The sequence below is a fragment of the Caretta caretta genome, chromosome 3 (genome assembly GCF_965140235.1).
Source record: "Caretta caretta isolate rCarCar2 chromosome 3, rCarCar1.hap1, whole genome shotgun sequence".
In the NCBI taxonomy this organism is placed as follows: domain Eukaryota; kingdom Metazoa; phylum Chordata; order Testudines; family Cheloniidae; genus Caretta; species Caretta caretta.
In genome coordinates, this window is record NC_134208.1 from 210780703 (window position 1) to 210807494 (window position 26792).

General features: G+C 51.0%; 1 protein-coding gene across 2 annotated transcripts in view; it reads right to left on the reverse strand.

The window, feature by feature from the left end:
- NINL (ninein like) overlaps positions 1-26792 on the reverse strand; it is a 72504-nt gene that overhangs the window by 1052 nt on the left and 44660 nt on the right. For both annotated transcript variants that reach the window (XM_048842242.2, XM_075127323.1), the window contains 12 exons: positions 23113-23223; positions 21968-22057; positions 18844-18976; positions 14042-14107; positions 12411-12520; positions 10536-10882; positions 8825-8929; positions 8031-8100; positions 6657-6941; positions 5904-6017; positions 3524-3736; positions 1914-2027 (listed from right to left, as the gene is read on the reverse strand). In XM_048842242.2, coding sequence (XP_048698199.2) covers positions 1914-2027; positions 3524-3736; positions 5904-6017; positions 6657-6941; positions 8031-8100; positions 8825-8929; positions 10536-10882; positions 12411-12520; positions 14042-14107; positions 18844-18976; positions 21968-22057; positions 23113-23223 — 1758 coding nt within the window. The remainder of the gene's footprint in view (positions 1-1913; positions 2028-3523; positions 3737-5903; positions 6018-6656; positions 6942-8030; positions 8101-8824; positions 8930-10535; positions 10883-12410; positions 12521-14041; positions 14108-18843; positions 18977-21967; positions 22058-23112; positions 23224-26792) is intronic.

The following is a 26792-nucleotide window of genomic DNA, read 5'->3' on the forward strand; positions in this document are numbered from 1 at the left end:
TTTGATGCCAGGAGAGCGGCCCTCTGATGCCCATCGCTGCCCAGCTGCTCTAACTAGAACCCGATTTCTTATCTAGCCTCTGCTGAGCACAGACAGGGTCCTGTACAGAGAAGCTCGTCCATCCCAACTCGACTGACATTCCACACACTGCCGTGGGGCTCTCTCCCCAGCACTAAGCCCAGGCACTGGGGCGAGATAAGGAGGAGTGCAGGGAGATGAACTCCACCCCTCCAATCCAGAGCCAGGATGTGGGGCTACCCCCCATAGCACCTCCCCTCTGCGGCTGCTACTCCACCCTAAGGGCGGGAGCAGAATGCACAGCCCCTCTGTGGTGGCTGAGCAGGGCACTGAAGCCAATGGAGTCTGCATCGGGGAAGAGCATCTTTGCACATGGACTCACCAGCTGAGCGAGGAGAGCTTTAAACTACGCGACAAAAGCCCCAGGCAAGTATAACAAAAGGTGCCTGTAACAGAGGACTAAATGTTGGGGGCAAATGGAACATTACACTGGGGTCATAGGAGCAACAAGAGGGGGGAAAATCAGTGGGGGAATCTGCTCAAAATTTTAGATGTCTATACACACATGCAAGGAGTCTGGGAATAAACAGGAAGAATGAGAAGCCTTAGTCTAGAGGCTAAATGATGACTTAATTGGTATCACAGAGAGTACACGTATAAAACGTGCAGATCACACCAAGCTGGGAGAGGCTGCCAGCACTTTGGAGGACAGGACTGGAATTCACAATGATCTTGATAAATTTGAGAACTGGTCAGATATCAACAAGATGAAATGCACTAAAGAGAAGTGCAAAGTACTGCACTTAGGAAGGAAAAATCAAATGCACAGCTCCAAATGGTGGAGGATAGCTAGCTAGGTCGTAGTGCTGCTGAAGAGAATCTGGAGGTTTTATAGCGTATCCCCGTTTGAATATGAGTCAACAATGTGATGCAGCTGGGGGTGTATTCGCAAGAGTGCTGCATGTAAGTCACGGGAGGTAACCGTCCTGCTGTATTCGGCGCTGGTGAGGCCTCAGCTGGCGCACTGTGTCCAGTTCTGGGCGCTACACTTTAGGAAGGAGGTGGATAAATTGGAGAGAGTGCAGAGGAGAGCAAGGGAGATTTAGGTTAGAGATTTGGGGGGAGGGATAGCTCAGTGGTTTGAGCATTGGCCTGCTAAACCCAGGGTTGTGAAGTTCAATCCTTGAGGGGGCCACTTGGGATCTGGGGCAAAAATTGGGGATTGGTCCTCCTTTGAGCAGGGGGTTGGACTAGACGACCTCCTGAGGTCCCTTCCAACCCTGGTATTCTATGATTAGGAAAAACTTTCTAACTCTCAGGGGAGTTAAGCTCTGGAACAGGCTTCCAAGGAAGGCTAGACAAACCCATCAGGGAGGGTCTGGGTTTACTTGGTCCTGCCTCAGCGCAGGGGGCTGGACTAGCTGAGCTCTTGAGGTTCCCTTCAGCCCATCATTTCTGTGAATCTAAGAACACAGACCCATGGCCCACTCTCAGCTAACGCCAAATTGACCTTGCAACCCCATCCTGCAGAGGCCAGTTTTGTGGTCTGGTGGCACACAGGCAAGGCCCCCTCCTCTGGCCATGATGGCTCCTGAGGACCCGGGGGGGGCTGCAATATATGGGATATAGCTGTCTCTGAACCCTGCACCCAGCCAGCCTAGCAGAGACCCCTCCACAGCGGGATGGAGGGGAACAGTGCTGCAGAATGGAGCAGAGATTCATCCAGTGAACACCCACCCTGGCACACTTGCGGGTGGGGGTTTGATCTGGGCCGACAGCAAAAACAAAACCAGAGGTGCCTCCGACAGGCACAAATGGCAGCTCCTGACAACTCAGCCCCTCCCTCGGCCCTTCACAGCCAGGCACTCAATGGCTAAGGCCCCTCTATCACTAACCTGCTCCTGGAGCTGGGTCACCTTTTCCTGTAGCATCATCTGCATGCTCCCCACATCCCGTTCCAGCTCCTCTGTCCTCTCCTCCCTTGTTCTGAGCAGCCTCTCGTGTTCCTCCTGCAATGCACGGCAACAAAGGCACATCCGGTCTCAGCCCCAAACCACCCCAGCACTCACCAGGGAGCCGCACCCGGCACCTTGCATGCCTGGCAGGTTTTCCATTAGCCATTGCTCCTGTCGGGCACTGGCTGAACTGGCGGCCACCTGTGAATGAAACCCCTGTGACTGCTAATGCAGACACCCATCTGCTGCTCCTCATCCTTCCCTTCCTCCTCCCCCAGGCGTGAGCTCATTCCCCTCTACACACTGTCTAAACCTAGCGTGAGAGTTCTCGGAGGCAGGGACTGTGTTTGTATTTGCACATACAGCACCTAGCACAATGGGGCCACGATCCCCGGCGGGACCTTAGAAATGAGGAATAATAAGGCCTGGTCTAGGCTAGGAAATTAGATCAGTATAACCATGTTGCTCAGGGGTTTGAACGATCCACGCCCTGAGCGGCGCAGTTAACCTGAACTAACCCCCAGTGCAAACATCGATTCTCCTGTCGATCCAGCTCCCACCTCTTGGGGAGGTGCAGGACCTGCGCTCCCACTGGCGTAGGTAGCATCTCCCTGGAGCACTCAGCAACATCGCTGCAGCCTTGTAAATGTAGACAGGCCCAAAGTTAAATGAAGTGGCAGAGACGGGACTGAATGAGTTTTATGTGGAAGCTCTTAGGGATTAACACAAAACCTTTAAAGGATGCCGGGTGAACTTTACAGCAATGTCTTCAAAAGTAATTGTTTTGAGTGGAGATTCCTTCCCCAAAGGCAGGGACCATGACCTGGGAAGCTCTGTTTTGACGTTTCCCTGGGTTCGATTTCCATTGCTGGCATTACCTGCTGGGCTCGCTTTTCATTCTTTTCCGTTTTATTTTGCTCTGTCTGATTTAATCGGAACATTTTGAAACTGGGACTGAAGCGACACACCCTGAGACCAGCCCGATGGAACCAAGCACAATTGCCCACTGGCTTAGTAGCAGGGGTCGCCAAGCACATGTCACTCCTGTACCCCTCACCCAGCACTAGCTCCCCACTCCACAGTCTCCGGCGTTCCCCCAGTGAACACAAACAGGCGTACGGCCTCTCACCATGGCAAGCCCTGTTCCTGGAAGCGGGATGAAGCTCAGCAGTCTGCATGCAAAGGTTTGTTTCCCAGCGTTTGGGACACAGCGCAATGAAAAGGCTGCACTCGGGGAGTTTGAATTAACACAATGGATTGCGCTTTGTGTTAGATTTTTAAGATTAATGGTATGTCCCATGACTGAGCTCTTACATTGCCCTTTTCGCCACAGATCTCAAAGCACCTTACAAAGGCAGCGAAGTATCATCCTCCTCATTCATCAGATGGGGAAACTGAGGCACAGAGCAGGGGCGTGACTTGCCCATGGTCAACCCAGAGGCTGGCAGCAGAGCCAGGAACAGACCCCAGATTTCAAGTCCCAGGCCAGCGGCCTCTCCATTGGGTCACACTGCCTAAGCTGATGAGAAATCTCTGCACCTGCTTCTTACCTGAAAGGCGGCCAGTTGCCTGCTCGCCTGCTCGGCCTGGAAGCTGAGGTTTTCTTGTAGCTGCTGAACTTTCCGCTGTTCTTCTGCCCACCTACTTTGCAGCTGGGCGAGGCAGTCCCTGGGGACTGTGCTTTCCAGCTGGTCCTTTAGCTGCTGCAGCTCCTGCCTGTGCTGAGACTGGGCTAGGCTCAGTCTTGTGTTGGCTTCTAATAACTACAGCACAAGAGAAAAATGAAGACAGAGGCACCATTTCACAGCAGAAGACAGCAACAGAGTCACAAAGGGTGGGGATTTAGGGGTGCTCCCAGCTAACCCACAGTGCAGAAAGAGGCTCACTGATCATTCCGGGGCCTGGTGCAATGAGAACTGGATGTACTCCTGTTGTAAGATAGCAGTGTAACCTACATGCCTGAGCCATGCTCCGGGGTGAGGTCACTGAGGCCAGAAAGGCTGGCCGGGGCCAGGGGACTCCCACTGGTATTTCAATGATCATGTACAGACAACCAGAAGGACATTAGCCATTGGCTTCCTCGACAAGACAGAACATCAACGCAACACTGTCAGACACGGCTGGTCCTGCTCTATGTTGTTAATCAGCAGGACTACCCGCTCCTGGACTGAGAGAGCACCTCCAGGAATGTGCCACTCGCTGCAGGGGGGGAGATGAGGTCGCTTTGTCCCAGCCCTGTGGGAGCTGCCCTTTCGTCCGTCACAAGAGCAGAACCGATGCACCAGGCCTGCCTACAAGAGGCCATCAGTAACAGGTGTAAGGCCTGTGACTAGAGAACTGAGACCCTGACACACTGGGAAAGGTTAGGGTTGCTCTTGTTGGTCTGTTCTGAGACTGATGATGGTTCCTCTGTCTGTGAGCTGAGACAGGCTGGGTTCAGAGACGGCTGGAGGATTCCCATTGAGCAGAAGGCTGTGGGTGCCTGGGGAGTTCACCCCAGAGCGACCTCTCATGTCGGAGAAGGGCGCCTGGTGACCCTGTTTGCCGGTTTTGTCGTTTTCCTGCTCCAAGTTATAACTCTTGGGCGTGTGGCCTGGAGGGCCCCAGCCATCTTTGGGGTTTAGCCACGCGTCCAAGACCGCCCAGGAGCTGGTGGCTGCCTGCACATCGGGCACCATCTCCTCTGGTTCTCGTCCCCCCGAGGGAGGGGGCTTCTCCCAACACCTGGCAGTTGTCTCTAACCCCCCCTCAGTTGGAGCCGTTCCCTGCCAACATGAGCCAACCCCCCCACCCCACCCCCGCTCACGCCCAGTGATGAGCTGCCAAAATCTTAACAACAGGTGCCCTCCTCACCCCACCAGGGGGTCGTTGCCCACCCCCGCCCCGGGACTCCTGCCCCATCCAACCCCCCTACGTTCCTTGACGCCCCCCCCGACCCCTGCCCGATCCACCCCCCTCCCCTGTCCCCTGACTGCCCCCAGAACCGGGCAGGAGGGTCTCGTGGGCCACCGTAGTGGGTGCCCACCCCACCCCTAAGAGCCAGAGGCACCTGCCAGGGGGTGAGGAGGGGAGTCCCGGCGGTACTTACCTGGGGCAGCTCCCAGGAAGCATCTGGCAGGTCCCTCTGGCTCCTAGGGGCGGGGGAGCAGCCGCTCCCCCACTGATCACATCAAAAGTGGCCCCTTAGGCGCCGACTCCCTGGGTGCTCTGGGGCTGGAGCACCCACGGGGAAAATTTGGTGGGTGCAGAGCCCCCACCGGCAGCTCCCTGCCCCACGCCCGGCCCCAGCTCACCTCCGCTCCGCCTCCTCCCCTGAACCCACCGCCCCGCTCTGCTTCTCTACCCCTCCTCTCCCCCCGGCTTCCCGTGAATCAGCTGTTCGGCGGGAAGCCGGGGAGGGCTGAGAAGCAGGCAGCGGCTTCCTGCTCAGGCCGAGGGAGGCGGATGGGAGTTGGGGCAGGGAGCAGTTCCCCTGCGTGCTCCCTCCACCCCGGGTTACCTGCTGCAGTGCGGGCGGCCCTCCTCGCGCCCCCCCTTCAGGGGAGGAGGCGGAGCGGAGGTGGGCTGGGAGCTGCCGGTGGGTGCTCTGCACCCACCAAATTTTCCCCGCGGGGGCTCCAGGGCTGGAGCACCCCTGGAGTCGGCGCTTAAGGAGACACTTTTGGCCAGTTAAATTTAGAAGCCCTTTTAGAACCGGTTCTCCCTCGTGGGACAACCAGTTCTAAAAGAGCTTCTAAATTTAACAACTGGTTCTAGCGAACCGGTGCGAACCGGCTCCAGCTCACCACAGGGATGGCTTGTACCACAGCGGTTGCTAGCAGGGAGCAGGTACTGCAATTATAGCTGGCTCCTTGCACCCAGGCCTCTCCCCACATGCAGCCAAGGACCAGCCACCATCCAGCCCAGCCTGCAGCTGCATCGAGTCCGTACCTGATCCTGGCTTTCCTCCAGCTCCTCTCTGAACTGTGCGGTCATTAGCCGCAGCGTCTGGCACTCCTGCGTCACGCCTTCCAGTCCCATCTCCAGCTCCTGCACCTGGCTGACCTGTTAGGCAAAGGGTGGGGGGCGCCCGTGAGCGTGGAACCCGCAGACCAGCCTTCTGGGCAGGACACGGCTATTTCTTGGGTTCCTGCGCTCGTTTCCGTGGACATGAACGAAGCCCTGCGCCCTCCTCCTGGTCCCAGGGTGCCTGTGTCGCGGCACATCCATCAGCCTGGCGCGTGGCAACGTCATTCACAGACCTGCCAGCTGGGATTTTTAAAGCCTTCAGGCTCAGCCTAGCAGTGACTAAACTCCCCAGTGACTGCAATGGGCGCAGAGCCAGCCCAAGGCTGGGGGCTTGTGTCAATCCTGCTCGCCAGCCCCAGAGACAACAGGCCAAACTGCCCACAGGCGTGTCGTGTCCAACCGTGCTGGAGCAGCACCACGCAGGGAACTGCAAACTCAACCCCACAGAGCAGCCATAGGTTTGTGGCCAGGCAGGGCCAGATGCCCCTCGCTAGCAGCGCTGCAAATCCCTTTCGAAGAGACCCAGGCGGGCACCACAAACTAGTACGGGTTGCTTCTTTTCCCTATGCACCACTGCCAGGCTGCACCCCGCACCCGCCGAGAGAGGAGGAGCTCCACCCCACCCAGGACAACCTAAGCCCAGGCTGCCGATTTAACACCCCGCTGAGGTCTCACCTTCTCTCTGGACTCCCTGAGCTGCTGCTGGAGCAGCTCCCGCTCTCGCTGCCATGCTGACTGATGCCGACCGTACTCCAGCTCCAGTTTACTTGATGTCGCTTGCAGTTGCTTGGCAACAGCAGCTTCCTCTTCTTTCTGGCTCACCGTCTGGGCCAGTCTCTGGTTCAGCAGCTGGATTGTACTGTGGCTGGTCTCGCTCTGGAGGCTGAGGTCCGACAGCTGGCTACTCAGCTGCAGGGTCCTGGCATTAAGCCGGCAGATCTCCTGCTTGTACGTCTTGTTCTGAAGGGGAAGGTTGGGGGGCGTCGGGGCCATGCACAGAAGAGGATGTGGACGTTGGTGATGGATTCACACAGATTCACCTGGGTGTCTTTACACAGTCAGAATTAAAGCATCCCAAGACAAGCCCCTTTCACAATGGCAACAGCTCGTTCACACGCTAACTGGGGGGAGTTTACGTGGCCGCCCCGGCGAAGTGTGATGGGAGGGTGTGTCAAGAGTGCACGGCGACCCTCTCTCAAGAGAAGCCGTGCACAGTAGCTCTGCAGGAAATTAATTCCTTGGAACAAGGGGAGTCATTCTGGGGATAACGCACATTTGTTTTCATCTCCAGCAATGAAAGACCCCTGAAAGACCCCTGAAAGCCCGATCCTCAGTTTGGCTGCGGAGCCTTTACAGACGCTGGGGTGCGAAGAAGCTATTCAAATCACCTCAACAAGCCCCAAAACCACGCAGTGTATTTTGCCCCCAACGCTGGCCTATGAGCGTGTTCCAGTGCTGCTTAGTAGCTAATTGTGCATCATTCTCTCTGCACGTCTAAAGGTCTTAGCCGCGCATCCACAAGTCTCAGAGGGAGACAGGGAAAAAAAGCAAGCCAAAATTTAAAGTGATTAGTGATTTGTGGGGCCTCTTTTTGAGGCACTTTAGCAGAGACATGACTTTTCGAAAGCAGGTGGCTCAGCGCTTTGTGAAGATCCAGCTCCTTTTATGGGGCCTCAGCTAGTGAACCCAAAATTACTACTTGCTTTGAGATGAGGGAAAATTTCACACTCTCTAAACGATCTGAGACATGAAGAACGTTTCCCATCCAGCTCTCCTGAAATGCTCAAAGTCATCTAAAGGACTTGGGTGCTTGATTCCCATTAAAATAGGTGGGAACAGGGTGTCCTAAACCCCCCAGCCTGCTTTGAAACCAAATTGAAGTCAGCAGGGCGAGTCCCGAGACAAGTTAATTAATGCACAGATCCAAGTGTTTGCTCAAAACACCTTGCATGTTATACACAGGATGCTCCTTCTCTGCCCCTCTTTGCCTTGCTAAATCCTTAAGCAGAAGGGCTAATTAAGTGCCATTTAGCATTAGTAGGTTCTTACCAATTGATTTAACTCTTCTGTCTCAGATAGCACCGTCTCCTTCTCTCTTTGCAATTCATCAATTTGTTTCCTGTTGGAAGGGGAAACACATATCATTGCAAAGCATAGACCTCTTTTTGTAAAAGTACCTTCCCGGGCACAGAATGAACACCATGACAACACTGGTTTGGATTAAAAGAATGAGAATGGTTATTCTAGTCTGAGTAATCATGCCAGCGTTAGCCCAGGACTCACAACATAACATTGTGCTAGCAATTTAGGCCAAGACTTTCAAACCTGACTAGTGATTTTAGGTGTCCAGCTGGACACATCTTAAAGGGACCTGATTTTCAGAGAGTACCAAGCAGCTGCCCTGTAAAAGTCGGGGACCCAAAAGTTATGGCTCACTCTTGGCCTTGAGTTCTTTGCTCAGTGAGCCTGCAGCCAACTGCCTGTGTTGGGAGCTGGTCAGACCTTCCCCAGAAGGTTGGGTTGGGCCAGAAGCGGTATCACCAATTGTCTCCAACCCCCTGGCACTCTGAAGCGTGGAGCCAGCCAGAACTCAATGACTGAGCTGACTTCACAACCAGATAGCAACTGAAATTCTGAGCTCAAAGCAGCCTCTCAAAGCCAGATCTGAATTGCTGTGTCACATCCCATTAGGATTTTTTGCACTGAATTATCGGTTTCTGGTGGATTTCCTGTTCAGACAATGGACTTGGGTATGTTCCATTTCCGACAGAGGCTTTCGCTTTTAAGGAACTCAGACGAACATCTTCAGCAAACTGCTAAATGTTAGTGGGTTCTTTTCTTACCTTTGTTTATTACTTGCTTCTTCCACATCCTCCACTTCCTGTTGAAATCTCCCGAGTTTACTTCTCAGCAAAGCGTTATCTTCCAAGACCCTGTGCAGCTCCATTCTGCACACAAAGAAATTGTTATTTGGGGACCTGTAGCAGCCTGCCCCAGATTTCCTGTGTGACTTTGGACCAGTCACTTAGTCTCTCTGCGCCTCAGTTCCCCAGCTGTAAAATGGGGAGAATAATCCTTTGTCTTGCCAAATGAGACTGCACACTCCTTGGAGAGGAGTACCCCGCACACTGTGTGTCTGTCCGGTGCCTAGTCCACCGAGGCACCAGGCATCAACTGTAGGTTTGGGCGTTTGACCAGTCCAAAAATAATTGGTCATTTGACTGGCCAAATAATGGTCAAATATTTCAGAGCAGTAATTTTTTAGGACAGTAACAAAAAGCCTCCAATAAGTTTAGCCTCAGATCGATACTTATGCCTAATTACTGTACAATCAAAGGGGACTTACCCGAGTTATTGTAACTCAGAAAAATGCAAAACATAATGAAATGTAGCTCTAATAAATGAAAGAACGGCACCATGGGCCATCAGAAAGGAAGGCCGCTACCCACCTCCAGGCATTCTTGCTGGAATACTTGACCGGGCTCAAATAGTAGGTGGTCAATTGATATTATTTGACTAGTCAATTGACCGGCTTACCAAGCCTACTTTATTATAATGCAAATATTAAGCAGTGGCCATTTGGGGAGACCACACATAGGTAGGTTCGAAGCGACCTACCTATGCTCACCAAGCAAGGCATGGGAGTAGGTGCCACTCACTCTTTAATCCCAGACCAGGCTTCATTGCCAGTTGCCCAATTCAGTCTTTGTTGGAGTGTTCTTTTACACCAAATCCTACACACGCCCCACTCCTGAGCCCGGAGTCTATCCCAGACAAGGAACAGTACAGAATGTGGGAAGACAAGGGACCAACAGAGCAAGAGGTTTGAGCAAAGCCCAGGGGCAGAGGTGGAGAGTGATGGGAGAGGAGATGAACCAGCAGAGGGGCAGACAATGGCTACTGGATTTTTCATAACTGATTCCATTTACGAAGCATGAGAATCTCCCCCTCTCCCTCCCCCCATACACTTGCAAAGAATAAGCTATTGTGCAAAACAAATCGACAGCTAACGAAGAGCTGCCCGGTTGGGGGCAGGGAGGAGACCAAAATGTGGAACAAAGCCCTTACTTTCCTCTTCTACACGCCGCTTAATTCCTTGGTTGGCCAATTAAGAGAAACGAAACCCACTTTCGCTGCCTGTGGATCAGTCTAAGGGCAGGCCGGTTTGCTGGAGCAGCAAGAATTAAGATGCTGGTGAGAGCTGAACTCGTTAAGGCCCCCCCTCGTCTGGACATACTAGACATTCTGCGTTCATCGGGGAGACCCATCAGTGTCAGGGAAACCTGCAGAGAGCCTAGACATTGAAATGCTCACACAAGGTGAGCACAGTCTTCTTGCTTTAAACTAGATCCACAGACTGCTACACTGTCCTGACTTGCTTGCAAAATAAGGAAACCTCTCAGAGCCAAATGCATAATACCCCATCTCTTGCAATCCCATAAGCCTGCTCTATTACAAGAGCTTGAATAGAGGCGAGCAGAACTGAGTTAGGATCCATTCCCAATCTCTTGTATGATTATGCACTCACGCTCCGGAAAGAAAAGGGTGTCAGACCTCATTAACTGTAGCTCGTTCTTGTGCTGCATCTTCATTTCTTCTTCCAGCTTGTCTCTTTCCTGAGCCAGCCGCTGTCCCAGGTTGCAAATCTCTTTGGCATAGTATTGTTCCATTTCTGACCTCTCCTTCTCAAACCTCTTCTCAAGCTCCTGACTTGGAGTGGATTTCTGGAGCTGGTCTTTCAAGCCATCAATTACCTCCTGGTATTTCATTTTGAGCTCTTCCAGGTCACCTTTCTGCTCTTCTAATTCGCTGATCTCCATCTTAAAGCCTTGCTCAATGTCCTTCCTTTCCTTCTCAAAGTTCCTTTTCATTAACTCAATTTCCCTCTCATAGTAATTTACCTGCAAGAGGAAAAATAGTTCTGTGTTAGCGAGGCACTCCTGAATACACTTTTCTGCACTCCGCTAGGAATCATACATTTATAGCATCCTAGCTTGAACAGAAAGTGTTTGCAAAGATCTCTGGCCTCCTTTAACCTAGGTTAAAACATTCTAATGCAATTGCCAGTGATACCAAGGAGGTCAGATTAAATGATCCACAATGGTCTCTTCTGATTTTAAAATCTCTCCTGGAGGAACCCTGCAGTATTTCTATTAAAGCCAGTGGACGATGTAAGGCAATAGGATTTATTATTTCAGTTAAACATTTTCAGGGGTTACAACAAAAGCAGAGCAATCCTATGCTGTATTCTTGCTTTTTGAATAATTCTGACATCTTCACAACCAGGGAAGCATGTGCCTGCCCCTCCGTGGAGTGAGGAGGAACCGAGCGCCTTCCGCCCCATGAACATCCACACAGAAGCCAACCACGACCTTCCTTATTGCTCACTATGGGCCCAAAGCCCACTGAGGTCAGTGACATACACCTGATCTGAGACAAGACACCAAGGCTGAGATTTACAATGCTGTCCAAGGGATTTGGACTCACAGCTCCCATTAGCATCAATAGCATCCAAGGCTCCCTAAATTGTTTTGAAAAATCTTGTTCCTATTTACCGCCGGGACTCCCCAAGATTAGGACAGCACTATGGCATGTGTGTGTCTTCTTCAGCAGCTCAACAACCCCATCAGGAGCCCACAAGGCAACGATCCCATTGGAAACAATGAAAATGAGTCCAATAGAGTCTGAATAGCTGCGAATTGGAGCCGTGACTCAGGCAAGCACGGAGGGGTTCACAGAATTCTTTTGCTACTTCTCCTTCCAACCCGCATGTGAACCAATCCCTCTTTTACTGCTAGTAGGACTAGGGGTGTGACACAGGGCAGAGAATCTAGAATCCTCGCAGAGCGCAAGAACCACGCCTGGAATCCCTCTTAAATCCCAGAGGAAAGAAACTCCAAGAGACAATAACAAACACAGCTCCTTGTTTAAAGTGTGTCCAATCTGCAGGCGTTTCCTCTGGGCTGGCTGGTGCAATAGGACGTGCCCTTGCAAATGAACAAAACCCTTTACAAGTCTTTCCTAAGCCACACAGCCAACTGTGGCTTCAACTCCTGCTGCCTGCCAAGACGTCCTGTGCACCCCTGGGATGGGTGCGGGAAGGCACGCAGACTTCTCCCTGGCACCTCCGCAAACAGAGTCAGCACCCCCTAGAGAACCATCCATGCCCGGATCTGAGGGGAAAAGCACAGATCTCTCCGGCCCCACCTTCCTATAACTCTGTCCCCCCCAGTTCCCCCACCTGAACCACACATGAATCAGGAGCGCCGTTCCCTCTAGAACAGCTGTGGTGCAAAGTAGGACCAAGCCCCAGCTGACTCCAGTTCCTTTCCTTGAAGAGCACTGAGTCACCCGAATGCAGACAGGAAATAGCCACACTGCTCTGCCCCAGCGTCTGTAAGTTCCCCAGGGCCCCTCTCCCCCCATCACCTTGGTTTCCAGTTGTATTTTCAGGTCCTGAAGTTGCTCTTTCAGCTGCTCTGTCATGAGCTCGGTTTCTATACTCACTGGACTGGCACCTGCTTCTACAAAAAGGACGCCTGAAAAGAAAACAGCTTTTTGAAACGGTCCCACAAGTGCAGAACTGAAGATCGCTCTGCACCCCACGATTACACTGGCAAACCAGCCAGCCTGCATCTGACCCATAACAGCTTGACAAGAGGCATTGCAGTTGTAAGCAGCACACTTCACTTGTGTGTGAATATCAAAAAGATTTACTGACCAGCATCACTAACCCATTCCTTTGTTGTAACAGAAATCAAGGGTAGATGCTAAATGTGTTTGTCTGTGTACCTGAGTCCTGTTAGATGTTTACCAATGTAACCAAATTAGCTTGTAGATGCTAAATCCTTTTCATGTCTGAATTGCCTTACATTACGTATGCCACTCTGTTCAGTTAACCTTCAGATCAAAGATGTGAGACGCTGCAGGGAACTAGTATTATCTACATTGTCTTCAGTTTATCTATCCCTGTGATAATGAACAGCGGGCAGTTCCCTCATGAAAATCAGTGTAACTAGGTTAGCTGCAAATGCATAGGAAATTGAGAGTTAACTTCAAAGTGGTGAGTAAGTGGGTGCTCAACAAAGCAGAATCCTCACTCACATGGTGTGCTCAAAACACCTGACAGCCCACAGCTCCCCCGAAGAACAAACAACTAGATCCACAGCTTGTCCTGGGTGTGATGGAGGAGCTGGTGATGGAGGCAGCTTTGGAGAGACCCGCTTCGCAGCCCAAGTACAAACTCTCTACTTCCTTCAGAGTAACAGCCATGTTAGTCTGTATTCGCAAAAAGAAAAGGAGGACTTGTGGCACCTTAGAGACTAATCAATTTATTTGAGCATAAGCTTTCGTGAGCTACAGCATCCAATGAAGTGAGCTGTAGCTCATGAAAGCTTATGCTCAAATAAATTGGTTAGTCTCTAAGGTGCCACAAGTACTCCTTTTCTCTACTTCCTGTCCTCCCAGGGGCTGCCACAGCTCCCCTGCTACAAGAGAAGGGATCCACCTAATGCAGCATCACTGGTGGACGAAGAACTAGAGGTGTTAGGGACAGTCCTGCTGCTATAGTACAATCTGACAAGCAGGATCCACCTACCTGCACGGGAGAGGACAGTGGAGTGCCCCGACAGCTCTAGATCAGGGGAACCTCCAGCAGGAGCAGTCTCCGAAGAACTGCCCAGCTACGCCACAAAAGCAGCAGCCAAAGGCCACGGAGGTTGCAGGGGATGCTGTCAAACCATTAGTCAGCAGCCAGACATCTGGGGAGTTAGCACCATGAATGGCAGCTTGTACATCCTCCCAAATCCACCCCCCTTACCCCGTCTCTTTTCCAAGAAGAAGCGAGACTGAGCCCAAGGCAATGGGCTACAGAAAAAACAACCACTCCCAAGCCACTCCCAAGCTCAGAGAGCGCTGGTTTCCTTGGGAACGCTGCAGACATTATTTAAGGAGACAGAGTTCCATTTGAAGCACGTAGATGCAGAAATGTGGCACCAGTTTAATATACTCTCCATGTAAACACCAGCCACGATCACCGCCCACATACAGCTGCTCCTTACCGGTTTTGCCTGCAGCAGATAGCTGCTGCCTCACCAAAAGGGACTGATCTCCTCTCTGGGTCTCGTCTTAAAAGCAAGGGGAAGAAAGGACAGAGTTATTAACCGTCTCTGATGACTCAGTGTAACAAAAGGAAGACATACAAGTGGTGGCTCTACATGCATCTAGAGCCGAGGAGTCCAACATCCAACTCACTTGATGGATTTACATGGCCCCCTTGGTGCATTCAGATCATGGGGAATCCTAGCTGTCATTAACAAAGAGTCTCCAGTCTGCTTGGTTGCCGAAAAAACACTCCAGATACAACCAAGGCAGCGCCGTCTACCTGAATCATAGAATCATAGAATATAAGGGTTGGAAGGGACCCCAGAAGGTCGTCTAGTCCAACCCCCTGCTCGAAACAGGACCAATTCCCAGTTAAATCATCCCAGCCAGGGCTTTGTCAAGCCTGACCTTAAAAACCTCTAAGGAAGGAGATTCTACCACCTCCCTAGGTAACACATTCCAGTGTTTCACCACCCTCTTAGTGAAAAAGTTTTTCCTAATATCCAATCTAAACCTCCCCCACTGCAACTTGAGACCATTACTCCTCGTTCTGTCATCTGCTACCATTGAGAACAGTCTAGAGCCATCCTCTTTGGAACCCCCTTTCAGGTAGTTGAAAGCAGCTATCAAATCCCCCCTCATTCTTCTCTTCTGCAGGCTAAACAATCCCAGCTCCCTCAGCCTCTCCCCATAACTCATGTGTTCCAGACCCTAATCATTTTTGTTGCCCTTCGCTGGACTCTCTCCAATTTATCCACATCCTTCTTGAAGTGTGGGGCCCAAAACTGGACACAGTACTCCAGATGAGGCCTCACCAATGTCGAATAGAGGGGAACGATCACGTCCCTCGATCTGCTCGCTATGCCCCTACTTATACATCCCAAAATGCCATTGGCCTTCTTGGCAACAAGGGCACACTGCTGACTCATATCCAGCTTCTCATCCACTGTCACCCCTAGGTCCTTTTCCGCAGAACTGCTGCCTAGCCATTCGGTCCCTAGTCTGTAGCTGTGCATTGGGTTCTTCCGTCCTAAGTGCAGGACCCTGCACTTATCCTTATTGAACCTCATCAGATTTCTTTTGGCCCAATCCTCCAATTTGTCTAGGTCCTTCTGTATCCTATCCCTCCCCTCCAGCGTATCTACCACTCCTCCCAGTTTAGTATCATCCGCAAATTTGCTGAGAGTGCAATCCACACCATCCTCCAGATCATTTATGAAGATATTGAACAAAACCGGCCCCAGGACCGACCCTTGGGGCACTCCACTTGATACCGGCTGCCAACTAGACATGGAGCTATTGATCACTACCCGTTGAGCCCAACAATCTAGCCAGCTTTCTACCCACCTTATAGTGCATTCTTCCAGCCCATACTTCCTTAACTTGCTGACAAGAATACTGTGGGAGACCGTGTCAAAAGCTTTGCTAAAGTCAAGAAACAATACATCCACTGCTTTCCCTTCATCCACAGAACCAGTAATCTCATCATAAAAGGCGATTAGATTAGTCAGGCATGACCTTCCCTTGGTGAATCCATGCTGGCTGTTCCTGATCACTTTCCTCTCATGCAAGTGCTTCAGGATTGATTCTTTGAGGACCTGCTCCATGATTTTTCCAGGGACTGAGGTGAGGCTGACTGGCCTGTAGTTCCCAGGATCCTCCTTCTTCCCTTTTTTTCTTACCTGAGTCTGCATGCAGCCTGAAACCATGGCCACAAGGTGTGACTTCCTCAGCTCCCTATTAAATTTCACCAGGGTGTCAGTTCTAACGGCCAGTGGTGACATTTAAAATATCATTAACTATTTAATTGCTCATTGTTTTAGTGGATGGATGTGACAGGGTGTACTCTACGTTCACCCCTTTTTCAAGACTATGATAAATTTTGTTCAAACTATGCCTTGTAAGGTATCATTTGAAAACTCATGATTTGCTGATCACAGTTGTCCTGGTCAAATATGTGTGGCAACATTGTATGCAAAGTTGTAAGATTCTACTGTCTGATGTTATTAAGATGTATTCCAAACCTGGGGAAGCAGCCACAAACCACAAATCAGAGACAAAAGGCAAACTGATGCCTTAGCCAGGTGTCAATGAAATCAAATGGATCATCATCTGGTTAAGTGGCCATGCTTTGGCAGGAAAAAGGGTGTGAGTGAGAAATTTACATCTTGGCAAAGAAACAGCTAGAGGTTCCCGTCCCCACAGACTTTCTGACCCCTGAACTCCAGCTGCGGATGATTCTCAAAGAAGAGGAAAAAGTATAAAGAATGGGGAACAGACACCTCAAATCAGCTCTCCCTTCATCTCTACGCACGGCATCAACAGCACTTGAAGGACAAAGGAAGCAGCACTGGACTGGGGGAGGGATCCTGGCAGAAAGGAATTCAGCCAGTCAGACTGCTAGAACATGTGGTGAAAGAGACTTTTGCCTTGAAATCACTTAGCGGGTTAAGTTAGGTGTTAGTTTGTGTTTTACCTTTTATTTCTTTGTAATCAATTCTGACCGTTATGCCTCATTACATGTAATCACTTAAAATCTATCGTCTGTAGTTGTTAAGCTTGTTTTATTGTTTTACCTAGACCCGTGTGTTTGGACTGAAGTGTTTGGGACACGCCATTTGAGGTGACATGGCTGGTGCATATAATTTTCTATTAATAAAATGACGGACTTTCCATGATCTTGTATTGTCCAGTAGAGAGCTGGGCAGTACGAGACGCACATTTCTGGGGGAAAGTCTGAAACTGGGAGTTTGCTGGTGTTGCCCTGTAATGTAATTCATGAGTGGCTGGCCGGAGCTTTGATGTAATTCAGTTGGGAGTGACTTACATGCTGGAGGCTGGGTGCGAGCGGGTCAGGAGTGGCTGCTCTCACAGCAAAGCAGTGTGCAAGGCACCCCAGGTTGGAGAACTGAGGGGACACAGCTGTTCAGATTGCACTCCGGGTAATGTCACAAGGAGATTGGGTGGGAGTGGAAATGGGGACTTGCTGCATGGAAGGAAATACCAAGGAAAAAACGTGGAGACACACAGACAGGAAGAAGGACCGACACACAGAAGGGAAGAAGAGACTCAAGGGGCAGAAACAGCCACAGCCTGAAGTGAGGATCTGTCTCCCCTGACCTCAGTTCTAGTGGGAACGCTGTAGCTTATCTGACAATCAGGTACCGACTAAGTCATCCGCGACAGAGAGCTCCAGGTACTCCATAAGGGCCACACGTGCCGCTGGCTCTCAGTCCAGAGCTCCCAATGACATGGGAGTCCTACCATGGCCCAGCCTCGTAGCCTAGCCCATGGACCATTCTTGGAATTCGTCATTCTCCACAGAATGGGTCTGACCTCAGAACGGAGACTGCGGTTAGGAGTTTCTAACACGCTGCTATCAGCGTCTGCTCTGTGCTGAGCATTGCCATGGAGATTAGACTCCGCATTCCCCACCCACCCCAGATTTGGCAGCTCTTAACCTTAGAAACAAACTAAGATTAACGGCATCTGATCTGTTTTCACTCAAGTAAATACAGGGCTTAGCTGAAGCCCCCCAACCCTGAAACGCATGGGGATTAAAGACGAGAGCAGGGGTGCTGGAGCAATGTGTATAGTGGGGGTGCTGAGAGCCACTGAACCAAACTGTAAACCCTGCATGTGATGGAAACCACTTCCAGCCAGGTGGTGTAGCAGCCCCCGCCCAGCACCAGCCCCTCTGGGCAGCGAGGTCCATCAGACCATGAACTAACTCACCAAAGGTGCTCGAGGCCAGGCTAGCCAAACACTTAGGGAGTCACTTCACGCGTCCAGCGCTAGCTGGCAGGATTCCCCCATTCACCACGTGGTCTAACGCCTTTGAGTAACTTTGGTGTGGTGGGAGAGGGGGCAGGAAAGGAGACAGTGAAATGCACCATGTCATTTAGAAAAGGGCTTATTTTTAAAAACAAACTTTTGAAGGAATTTTAATCCAATCTGCCAAACTCACTGCACAACAAAAAACCAAGTGTACAATGCTACCTGGAACAGTCCATCTCCCACTGCGTCGCAGCCAGAGGCTGCGTCTACGTGGCCAGCACAGGGGGTGACTGCAGCTCGCACAGACATCCCTGAGCTAGCATCGGTTCAGCTAGTGGTGCTACCAGAGCAGTGAAGCCGGAGGAAGCTGCCTGGATCCATGGGTAATTACTCAGGCCATTACTCCATGCTGCCTTCTGCTCCCGGATCCGAACTAGCTTTAGTCTATTTCCCTCGGGTATGTCTACTTGAGCGCTGCAGTTCTACCCTGTGATTGCAGTACAGACATACCTTGAAGTATTATACCCCCTGTAAGCAAACTTTCATTAGCTATGTGCCCGATCCTCCAGCACAGCATCATCCGAACCTGCAGCTCTCTGTGCAAAGTGCTTGTGGAAGTGGCCTGGCTCATGCTCTGACAGTCAGAGAAACGGTGTACAGCTGCGGTTTTCAAAGCCAACAGAGGGATTTAGCCACACAACTCCTGGTTGTTTCAATGGAGTCTCCCGGTCAGCTTTGTAAATCCCAATCTCCACCCTGACCTCAGCTAGTTCTAGTGGGATTGCTGTAGCTTATCTGATACTCAGCCATAGGGCCAGGAAACAGAGTGATTTTATACGCCACATGGGCTGCAAGATCCAAGTGTAACGTGCTGAACTATGGGGCAATTTCAGCGTAACTCGAATTTTCATGGACCTTTTGCTGTACGAACGGAGTTTACATAGGATAGCGTCTCCCCCTCCCTGCAATTCAGTAACGTTACCAGCAGGTAGCAGCCTTCCTCCCAGCTTAGTCTCCTTCATTTTCCGCCAGGCCCTGCGGTACTGGCTTTCTTGCAGGTGGGAATGCAGCCTTTCTAGCTCCGTCTGCAGCTCATCGTTTTTATCCCGTAACTCCTGCAGGGCACACAGCAGATCTCATTTAAACCCGACACAGACCAGCCACAGCACTACCTCAGAAGTGCCAAGTGCCCACAGCTCCCGGGGCGGGGGTGTGTGGAAACGGTGGGTGCTCCTCCCTCCCGCAGTCAGGCCCTGGGTCAGCCAGCCTGGGACAAGGGGCGCGTGGACATACGCGTACGTCATATCATTAATCGATCACTGTAATGTAGCGACACCAGTATGGACCAATGGGCAACCCCCCTCATCTGTCAATCAGGCAGGTGATAGCCAATCCAGATGCAGGATTCTTGAACCCCGTTCCAAGTTCACACCAGCAAGTGCCGAACCAGTGGGTGTTATTTCACGTGGTGGCTGGCTCTCGCCGGAACTAGGACAACCCTAGAGGAGTAACTTAGCTTGAGCTAACTCTGCAGAGGACAGAGCCTCTCTCCTGTTGCAGTGCACGGGAGTCACACTGAGAACAAATTAAGCACACACTTGCCTTCTGTTGTAACTTCAATGGGACTTAAGCCCATGTGTAAATGCTTCGCTCAACAGGGATGGGTGTAAGCACCTGCTCAAAACTAAGTATGTGCTAAGTGCTTTTTTCAGAGGAACAGCCGTGTTAGTCTGTATTCGCAGAAAGAAAAGGAGTACTTGTGGCACCTTAGAGACTAACCCATTTATTTGAGCATGAGCTTTCGTGAGCTACAGCTCACTCCATCGGATGCATAAAAGTGCTTTTTCTGACTTGCGCCTTGTACTAGGTGGTATCACCAAGGTTGTTTAGACAACAATCTACTGAAGAAGAGCTCTGTGAAAGCTGGAAAGCTTGTCTCTCTGACCAACAGAAGTTGGTCCAATACAAGATATTACCTCCCACACCTTGTCTCTCTAATACCCTGGGGCCAACACGGCTACAACAACACCGCAATCTACACAGTTAGCATTTTGGAACAGGAAAACTGGTGACAAGTGTACATGAAGTGCAGACATCTGGCATGTTCAAAGCACACACAGAGAAAACCAGTTACAAAGACTAAGTGAGTCACGATATACAAAATACATGAGTCAATTAACAACATAATCTCAAGCATTTGAGAGAATGATCCTTGAAAACACCCAAGATTTCAGGCTGTGCCAAGAGACCATGCAGGATGTGAAAGTCACAACAAGAATGTCTGAATCATGCATGCGCAAGGTAGGAGTGCTCACCTTCACCCTCTAGCACCGAATTGGGGGGAGTTGGGGTTTTGTGAGATTTGGGGAAAGAAAAACAGGAAGAGGTGAGTTGATAATATACCTTCTAACAACAGCTACACGGAACAGTAACAGTTGCACTGGCCGTAGGGAGGTGACATCATTTGATGGTCTATAAGAACAGCCCCTCTCGATTTCTACAGCTACTGCTCAGTTTACGAACAGGGCTAGATGGTGGCCCCAAGACCCAGCCCAGAATAAGGGGTGGCACAGCATTCTGCTGTCCCAGTGGGTGGTCCCCACAAGGCAGGGGAATTAAACAGCATGGAGGAGAGAGCCGCAGGAAGTCACTCCCTGGGGAGCGAAGGGGTGCCAGGGAAGAAATCGTGACTCTCTACGGCTCCTCTAGGGGACTGCCCCACACAAAGGGCTTTGAGCAAGGGCTCATTCCAGACCTAAGGAGGGTGAGAAATAAACTCTCAATCGAATACAATAATAGTACCTAGCTCCTATCTACCACTTTTCACCAGTAACTCCCATAGCACATTCTTCACGAAGGAGTTCAGGAGCATGGTCCTCATATGGGGAAACCAAGGCACAGGGAGGCAAAGTGACTTGCCCAAGGTCACCCAGCAGGCCAATGGCACAGCTGGGAACTGAACTCAGGTCTGAGTACCAGCCCAGTGCTCTATCCACGAGAACACACTGCCTTGCTACAGCAAGCCCCTTAAGACACCCAGTCAACAAAGAAAGGAATGAAATTCTGGCATACACAGCGGATACTTCTCAATAGATTCTTCTTTCTTTTTTAAAAAAAGGCTTCGAACAAAGTTATGTTTCCTGAAAAATAAAAGACCCACCCCTCAGAACACCTGTGCTCCCAGGGATCAATTTAACCAGGCACCTAGGTTTGTCTATCATGCCCATCACCGTGGTTTCTGATGAACTTGCAGCTACCCTAAGGGATCTTTAGGGCACGCCAGCCCTTCTCGGGAAATCATTAGTGACACTGGGGGCGTTTTATAAAAACCTATCCTCAAGTTTTTGCTCCATTTGTGTTTTATCAGCTTTAACCTACAATGGGATCAAATAAAATTTCGGGGTTGGTCCAGGGTTCTGCAGACTACAGAACATGCTGCCATGTGGGAGTCCAGATGCTATTCTAAGCCTCAGTGCTCATCTCTCAGGGCTATGCAGGGCCTCCCCCTTTGCACAGGCGAACGGGGTGTGCTCCAGGACTCATTTGCACCCTGCAGTGACCAGGATGTGACTGAGATCACGGGGGAAGTTTTCAGTGAGGTCAGCGCCTGAGTGCCACTGACTTTCAGTGAGACGTAGGCTTCTACATGCCACCGTCTATGCTGGAAATGGCGTTTAGGCACTTTTGAAAACATTCCCCCCCACCCCCATGTAGCTGCAGAACTGAACTAGGGTACAGAAACTGCAGATTGAGCAGGGGAGCCTGGGAAAGGAGAGGATTTAAAATTTGGGGTGGGGGTGATGATCCCAAGCACTCCAAGACGCACCCAGAACAGAGAGGGCTGAAAGACCCTTGTGTTGAACTGCCATGAAGTGCGAGTCGCCCAGCTGGGCTAGTGTGGAGGCCCCACAAAATATTCCCCAGCGGGGTTCTGCCAAGACGGGGCAGAGCCTGCATGTCAATTCCACCACCTCCGAACCAGGACGGCTCCGCCACAACCCCCGGCCCCTACCAGGGACGTGGAGCGCATGGGGCATTTCACCGGACCAGGGAAGGAGCACACTGTCATCACAACAGCTTTCTTGAACGGCGCTGCCCGTACATACCCGACTCTGCAGCTCATATTCTTTTATGATCGCTGCAAATCGTTCTTCCTGAAGGAGCAGCTCTGTGCTGTGTGGATCCACCACGCCCAGCTACAACACGGAGAGAGAGAGCCCCAGAAATGCATTACACACAGGAAAAGGAGGAATTAACACCCCTCTGACAGTGCTACAAGGCCTAAAGGTAAACTCCTAAAAGTCAATATTTAGGCATCTACAGAAGAGCCTGCTGCAAAGTCCTTTAAGTCAACGGAAAGACTCCCAGGAACTTCAGTGGGCTTTGGACCAGGCCCAGAGTGACCTGATTTTTAAGAAAGCTGAGCAGCTAGCAGCTCCCATTAATGGGGAAGCCCAGAGAGGGGGGTCGGCTGGTCACCGGGCCATTTCCAAAGGATGCTGGGGAGTCCACATTTTGTATCAGCCTTTGGCTACTAGGTTTAGTCCTCGGTCTGGAGTCTACGCCCTGGGTGCCAGGGAGAGACTGGTGGGGCAAAAGAAGAGTGAGCCATTTTGGGTCGGGGGAGCGGGGAATGAGAGAAGAATGAAGTCAGAAAACAGACGGCAGCAGAGCACACAACACAGGGGGAGAGAGAGGAAAGGCGAGCAAGGAAAGAGGAGACAGACACGGAAGACATGAAAGGGAAAGATCCACCATGATCTGAGATAGGGAAGAAAGTATAGAATGAACACAGGTCATGACTCAGGGTAGAGCATTAAATTTCAGGGAGTGAGGCCACTGGGGAGGGGGTGTGGCTTGACAGATATTTTCACACTGCCTCACGGGCGTCAGGTCCATTTTCCAAGCCCTGCCCACCTTCCTGTATCAATCGCAGTGACAGAGGAAAAGGTTAGAGCTCAAATTATTTTTCTGACCAAAATTAAATTTCCCACCGGAAGGTTTCGTTTTAGTAGAAATTTTCTGGTTTTTGGACACAAGAAAGTATTTCTGTGCAAGTTTTGCATTTCTGAAAACTCCATTAAAAAAAAATCAAACAACATTTTTGAAAGCCAAAAATTTCAGTTTTTCATTGCAAAAAAGAACATTTTGGTGAGAGGGGTTCTGGAAAAAGGAAACATTTTCCCCATAAAACACCAGGCATTTTTGGAGCAGCTCCAGAAAAAGCGCTGTTTGAAGAAGTGAACGTTACCTTGTCTTTCAGCATGAAGTCCAGCTCCTTCTGCAGCTTCGACACCAGTTTCTCTGACTCCGACAGCTTTTCAACTACTGCCGTAACCTCGCTCTGTAACCTCCTGTTTTCCTTTAAATAGGGGGGAAAGGGAGCTTTGTTTAATGCCCACTGTACTGATGTTTAGAGGATGCCTGCGCCATGCACCTTCCTTGTGGGACACCTTTGAATGACGGCACAGTTTACTCCAGCGCAGCTCACATTTAGGGAGAAGGCAGTTTTAGGCTACGTCTGCCCTGCGAGCCAGGCATAGCCGCTTGTGCGCTCACTCCATCGAGCTCCTGCAAATAGCGACAGCAGGGCCCAGGCAGCGGTTTCAGGTGGGTGTGTGTCTCTCCTGCCAATGCTATCACAGCTACACGGCTATTTACGCTTGAGCCAGGTCCGTGAGAGGGAAGACACAGCCCTAGCTCCCAGTGTAGCCTCAGACAGGACATGCTGATTCTCTCCTTCCTCCCCACAGCAGGGACCGGCCCCAGCAGGCCCCACACAATTCTCCCCCGGGGAGAGGAGGAGGGAACGAGCCACCCGTGACAGGTGCGTTGCTACGTCACTTACTGCGTGACTGGCGGATGCTAGAACACGACAGCGATGAGGGCGGTCTCGGCAGAGTCCGTAACCCATCGTCACGGATTCTGCATGCCGGGCTGACGCCTGGTCAACACACAGACTTTGTGCCACTTTAGTTATTCTCTGTTTAGACAGAAATAGTTAAAGCAGTGCAGCCCCCTAATGTGGACCCTGCTGTAAGGGGCTTATCTCAGTATGACTGCACCCAAGCAAGGGCACTGGACCACTTTAACTGGCTCTGCGGCTAAACGGATGTTGTTAAAGGGGTGCAAAGAAGTTAGGCCCAGATTTTGCAAGCTGTCCCACGCAGGGAGACCCCTGCACCGGAGACCCTGCCCCACTGACTTCAGTGGGACACAGGCCATGCATGTGCACAGCAGCTTGCAGGATCGGGGTCTCAGAAAGAGCAGCACAAGTCTCTATAGCAAACCGGAGTGATGCTGGCACAGAGAGGCTAAGGCCACCCAGGATGCCCCTGACTGCTGCTAAATCTAGCCGGGTCTCTTCACTGAATGCACGACCAGCAGAAGGGTGGAATGAGAATGCTGAACATCGTGTGTGAGAGTCGGAACGTCATGATCAGCAACAGTCGTGAGCTAAATTGCAGAACGGTGGCAGCCAGGGCAGAATTAAGGCTTATTATAAATAAGGCTGCGAGTCCGTCCCGGAGGTCACAGATTCCGTGACTTTCCGTGACTTCTGCAGCAGTTGGTGCTGGCTCAGGGGCTGCCCGAGCCAAGCAGCCCCTGGATCAGAAGCAGCAGTTTGGGTGTGTGGGAGGGGGCTTAGGGCTAGGGGCAAGGGGTTGGGGAGTATGGGGGGCACTTACTTTGGGGTGGGGGGCTCCTCGGCTCCCACTGGCATGGCCCCCCTGCACCTCCTGGATGGCCTGGCCCACCTTGCCCCCAGCGGGGATCCAGGGCCGCGTGCCATGGCCCAATCCCCCCGGCCCCCGCCAGCACCAGCGGGGGTCCCTGGCCACCTCCCTTAGCACCCGCGGTGCCCCCGGACTGCCCCCGGCCCTCCCCCGAGCACCTGCGCCCCCCGCCCATGTCTTATTCAGGACAAGTATTTTTATCTAAAGTCATGGACAGGTCACGGGCCCGTGAATTTTTGTTTACAGCCTGTGACCTGTCCATGACTTTTACTAAAAATACCCGTGACTAAAACATAGCCTTAATTATAAAGCCCAGTTTTCCTTCACCCCTTCTGACACAGCAGCCCCCAAAGGACCTAGCCCCCTGAAAGTTCACTCGCCTCGAGAACTGGTCGGGAGCCGGAATTTCTGTTCCCTGGGAAATTCTGACATTTCTGTGGGCCGGGTGGGGGATTTCTTTCAGGATGTACTCCCCATCAAATATCAGCTGTAACTGTTTGATGATGCCATGTACGGGTTCAAGTGCGGGGTGGCAGGTGACAACTAAGGGTTTGTGGTCGGGAAGTGGGGACATTATTTTGTATTGGACTTGTTCTCCCAGGGCGGCCCGTTCCATGATGTGATCTACTTCTCTGGTGGGGCAGCCTTGGTTAGGGAAGGTGGTTTTAAGTGTGTGAAAGTGCATATCCTGAACTCTCTCTTTGGAGCAAGTTCTGTGGTATCTGGGTGTCTGGCTGTAGAAATCTTCCCTGAACACCCTCCACTGGTCTTCAAACACCATCCCCCCGAACCTCTCCAAGCTCCTCATCAGAAGCAAGCTCCTCACAGACCAGGACACACCAACTCAAAGCAGCACCAGACCTTGCTGGAACAACAGATACAAAACCTGCAGACATATCGCCATTGCTACAGTGAGCAACACCCCCTCAGAATACACCTTTCAAGATCGATGGGTCCCACACATGCCTATCACAACGTGAGGTGTACTTCATCCAGTACATCAAATGCCCTGACAGCTATGTGGGTGACACTAGACAATCACTGCGCCCTCGAATGAATCCGCACAGAAAAATTACAAAAGACAAGAACACCCTATCACCCGTGGGTCACCACTTTTCACAGCGGGATCACTTTATAGCTGACCTCTCAGTCCTCATCTTCAAAGGAAACCTGCACAACACCCTCAAAAGACAAGCCTGGGAGCCTGAATGCTTAACTCTGCTAGGCTCTAAAAACCATGGACTAACTTGTCCCTTTCACCAACAGAAGCTGGTCCAATAAGAGAGATTAACTTACCCACCTGGTCTCTCTCGAATGAAATGCTGACACTAAAACCGAAACATTTTGACTTTCTTCTGTCAAAACTGACATGCCCCTGAAACATTTTCATTTGGACAAAACTGCATTTTTTCCCCAGGGGAAACTATTCAGTGAAAAAGTTCTCAGCCGGCTCCCTTGGCCATATTTCAACTCAGAGCAGGATTTCTGTGGGAAGTCTGAGGAGGAGTTGTTTAGTGAAAAATATTTTTTTTACAAATATTTTCATTTAAAATTCAATTTTTTATATATTAAAAAAATGTAAAAAATATTTCCATCGACTTTTTGAAAAAAAAAAATCAAACTTTTTTTTTGACTCACAGATTTTCAGGCCAGCAGACACAGTCATGATCCCCTAGTTTCACCGGCCGGAGAGTCTCGCCCAGTGACTCCTGCACAAGGAGTTGTAGCTGAACTAGGGGGAAGGTTTGAGAATGACGTCCACTCTGCACAAATAGCTTTCAAAGGATGGAGCGTCCATCAGGATCATTAAGGGCAGGATTCTGCACACACTCACGACTTCGCTGCAGCTAGTGTGGTGGCGCCCGGAGGCCCCAATCAAGGAATCAGAGCCCCATCACTTTAGGTGCTGTATTCACACATAAGTGCACACAGTTACAAGCCGAAGTGTTTGCAGCAGCGGGGTCTGTCTCTGTAAAACAGCTGGGCCCACAAAGGCCAGCCTGCTTCTGATCTGTTGGCCATGCGGGGGGAGGGGAGGGAAAGAGGCAGAGATTACACTGAAAATTAAAAAAAAAAGGACTTGTGATGGACTGGACAAACCCCAGACTAAAGCAGCCATGGAATAGGTTACATTAGGTGCTTGTTAAACCTGTTAAGTATCCAAAATGAATCTATTCAAAGATGTAATCTCAGG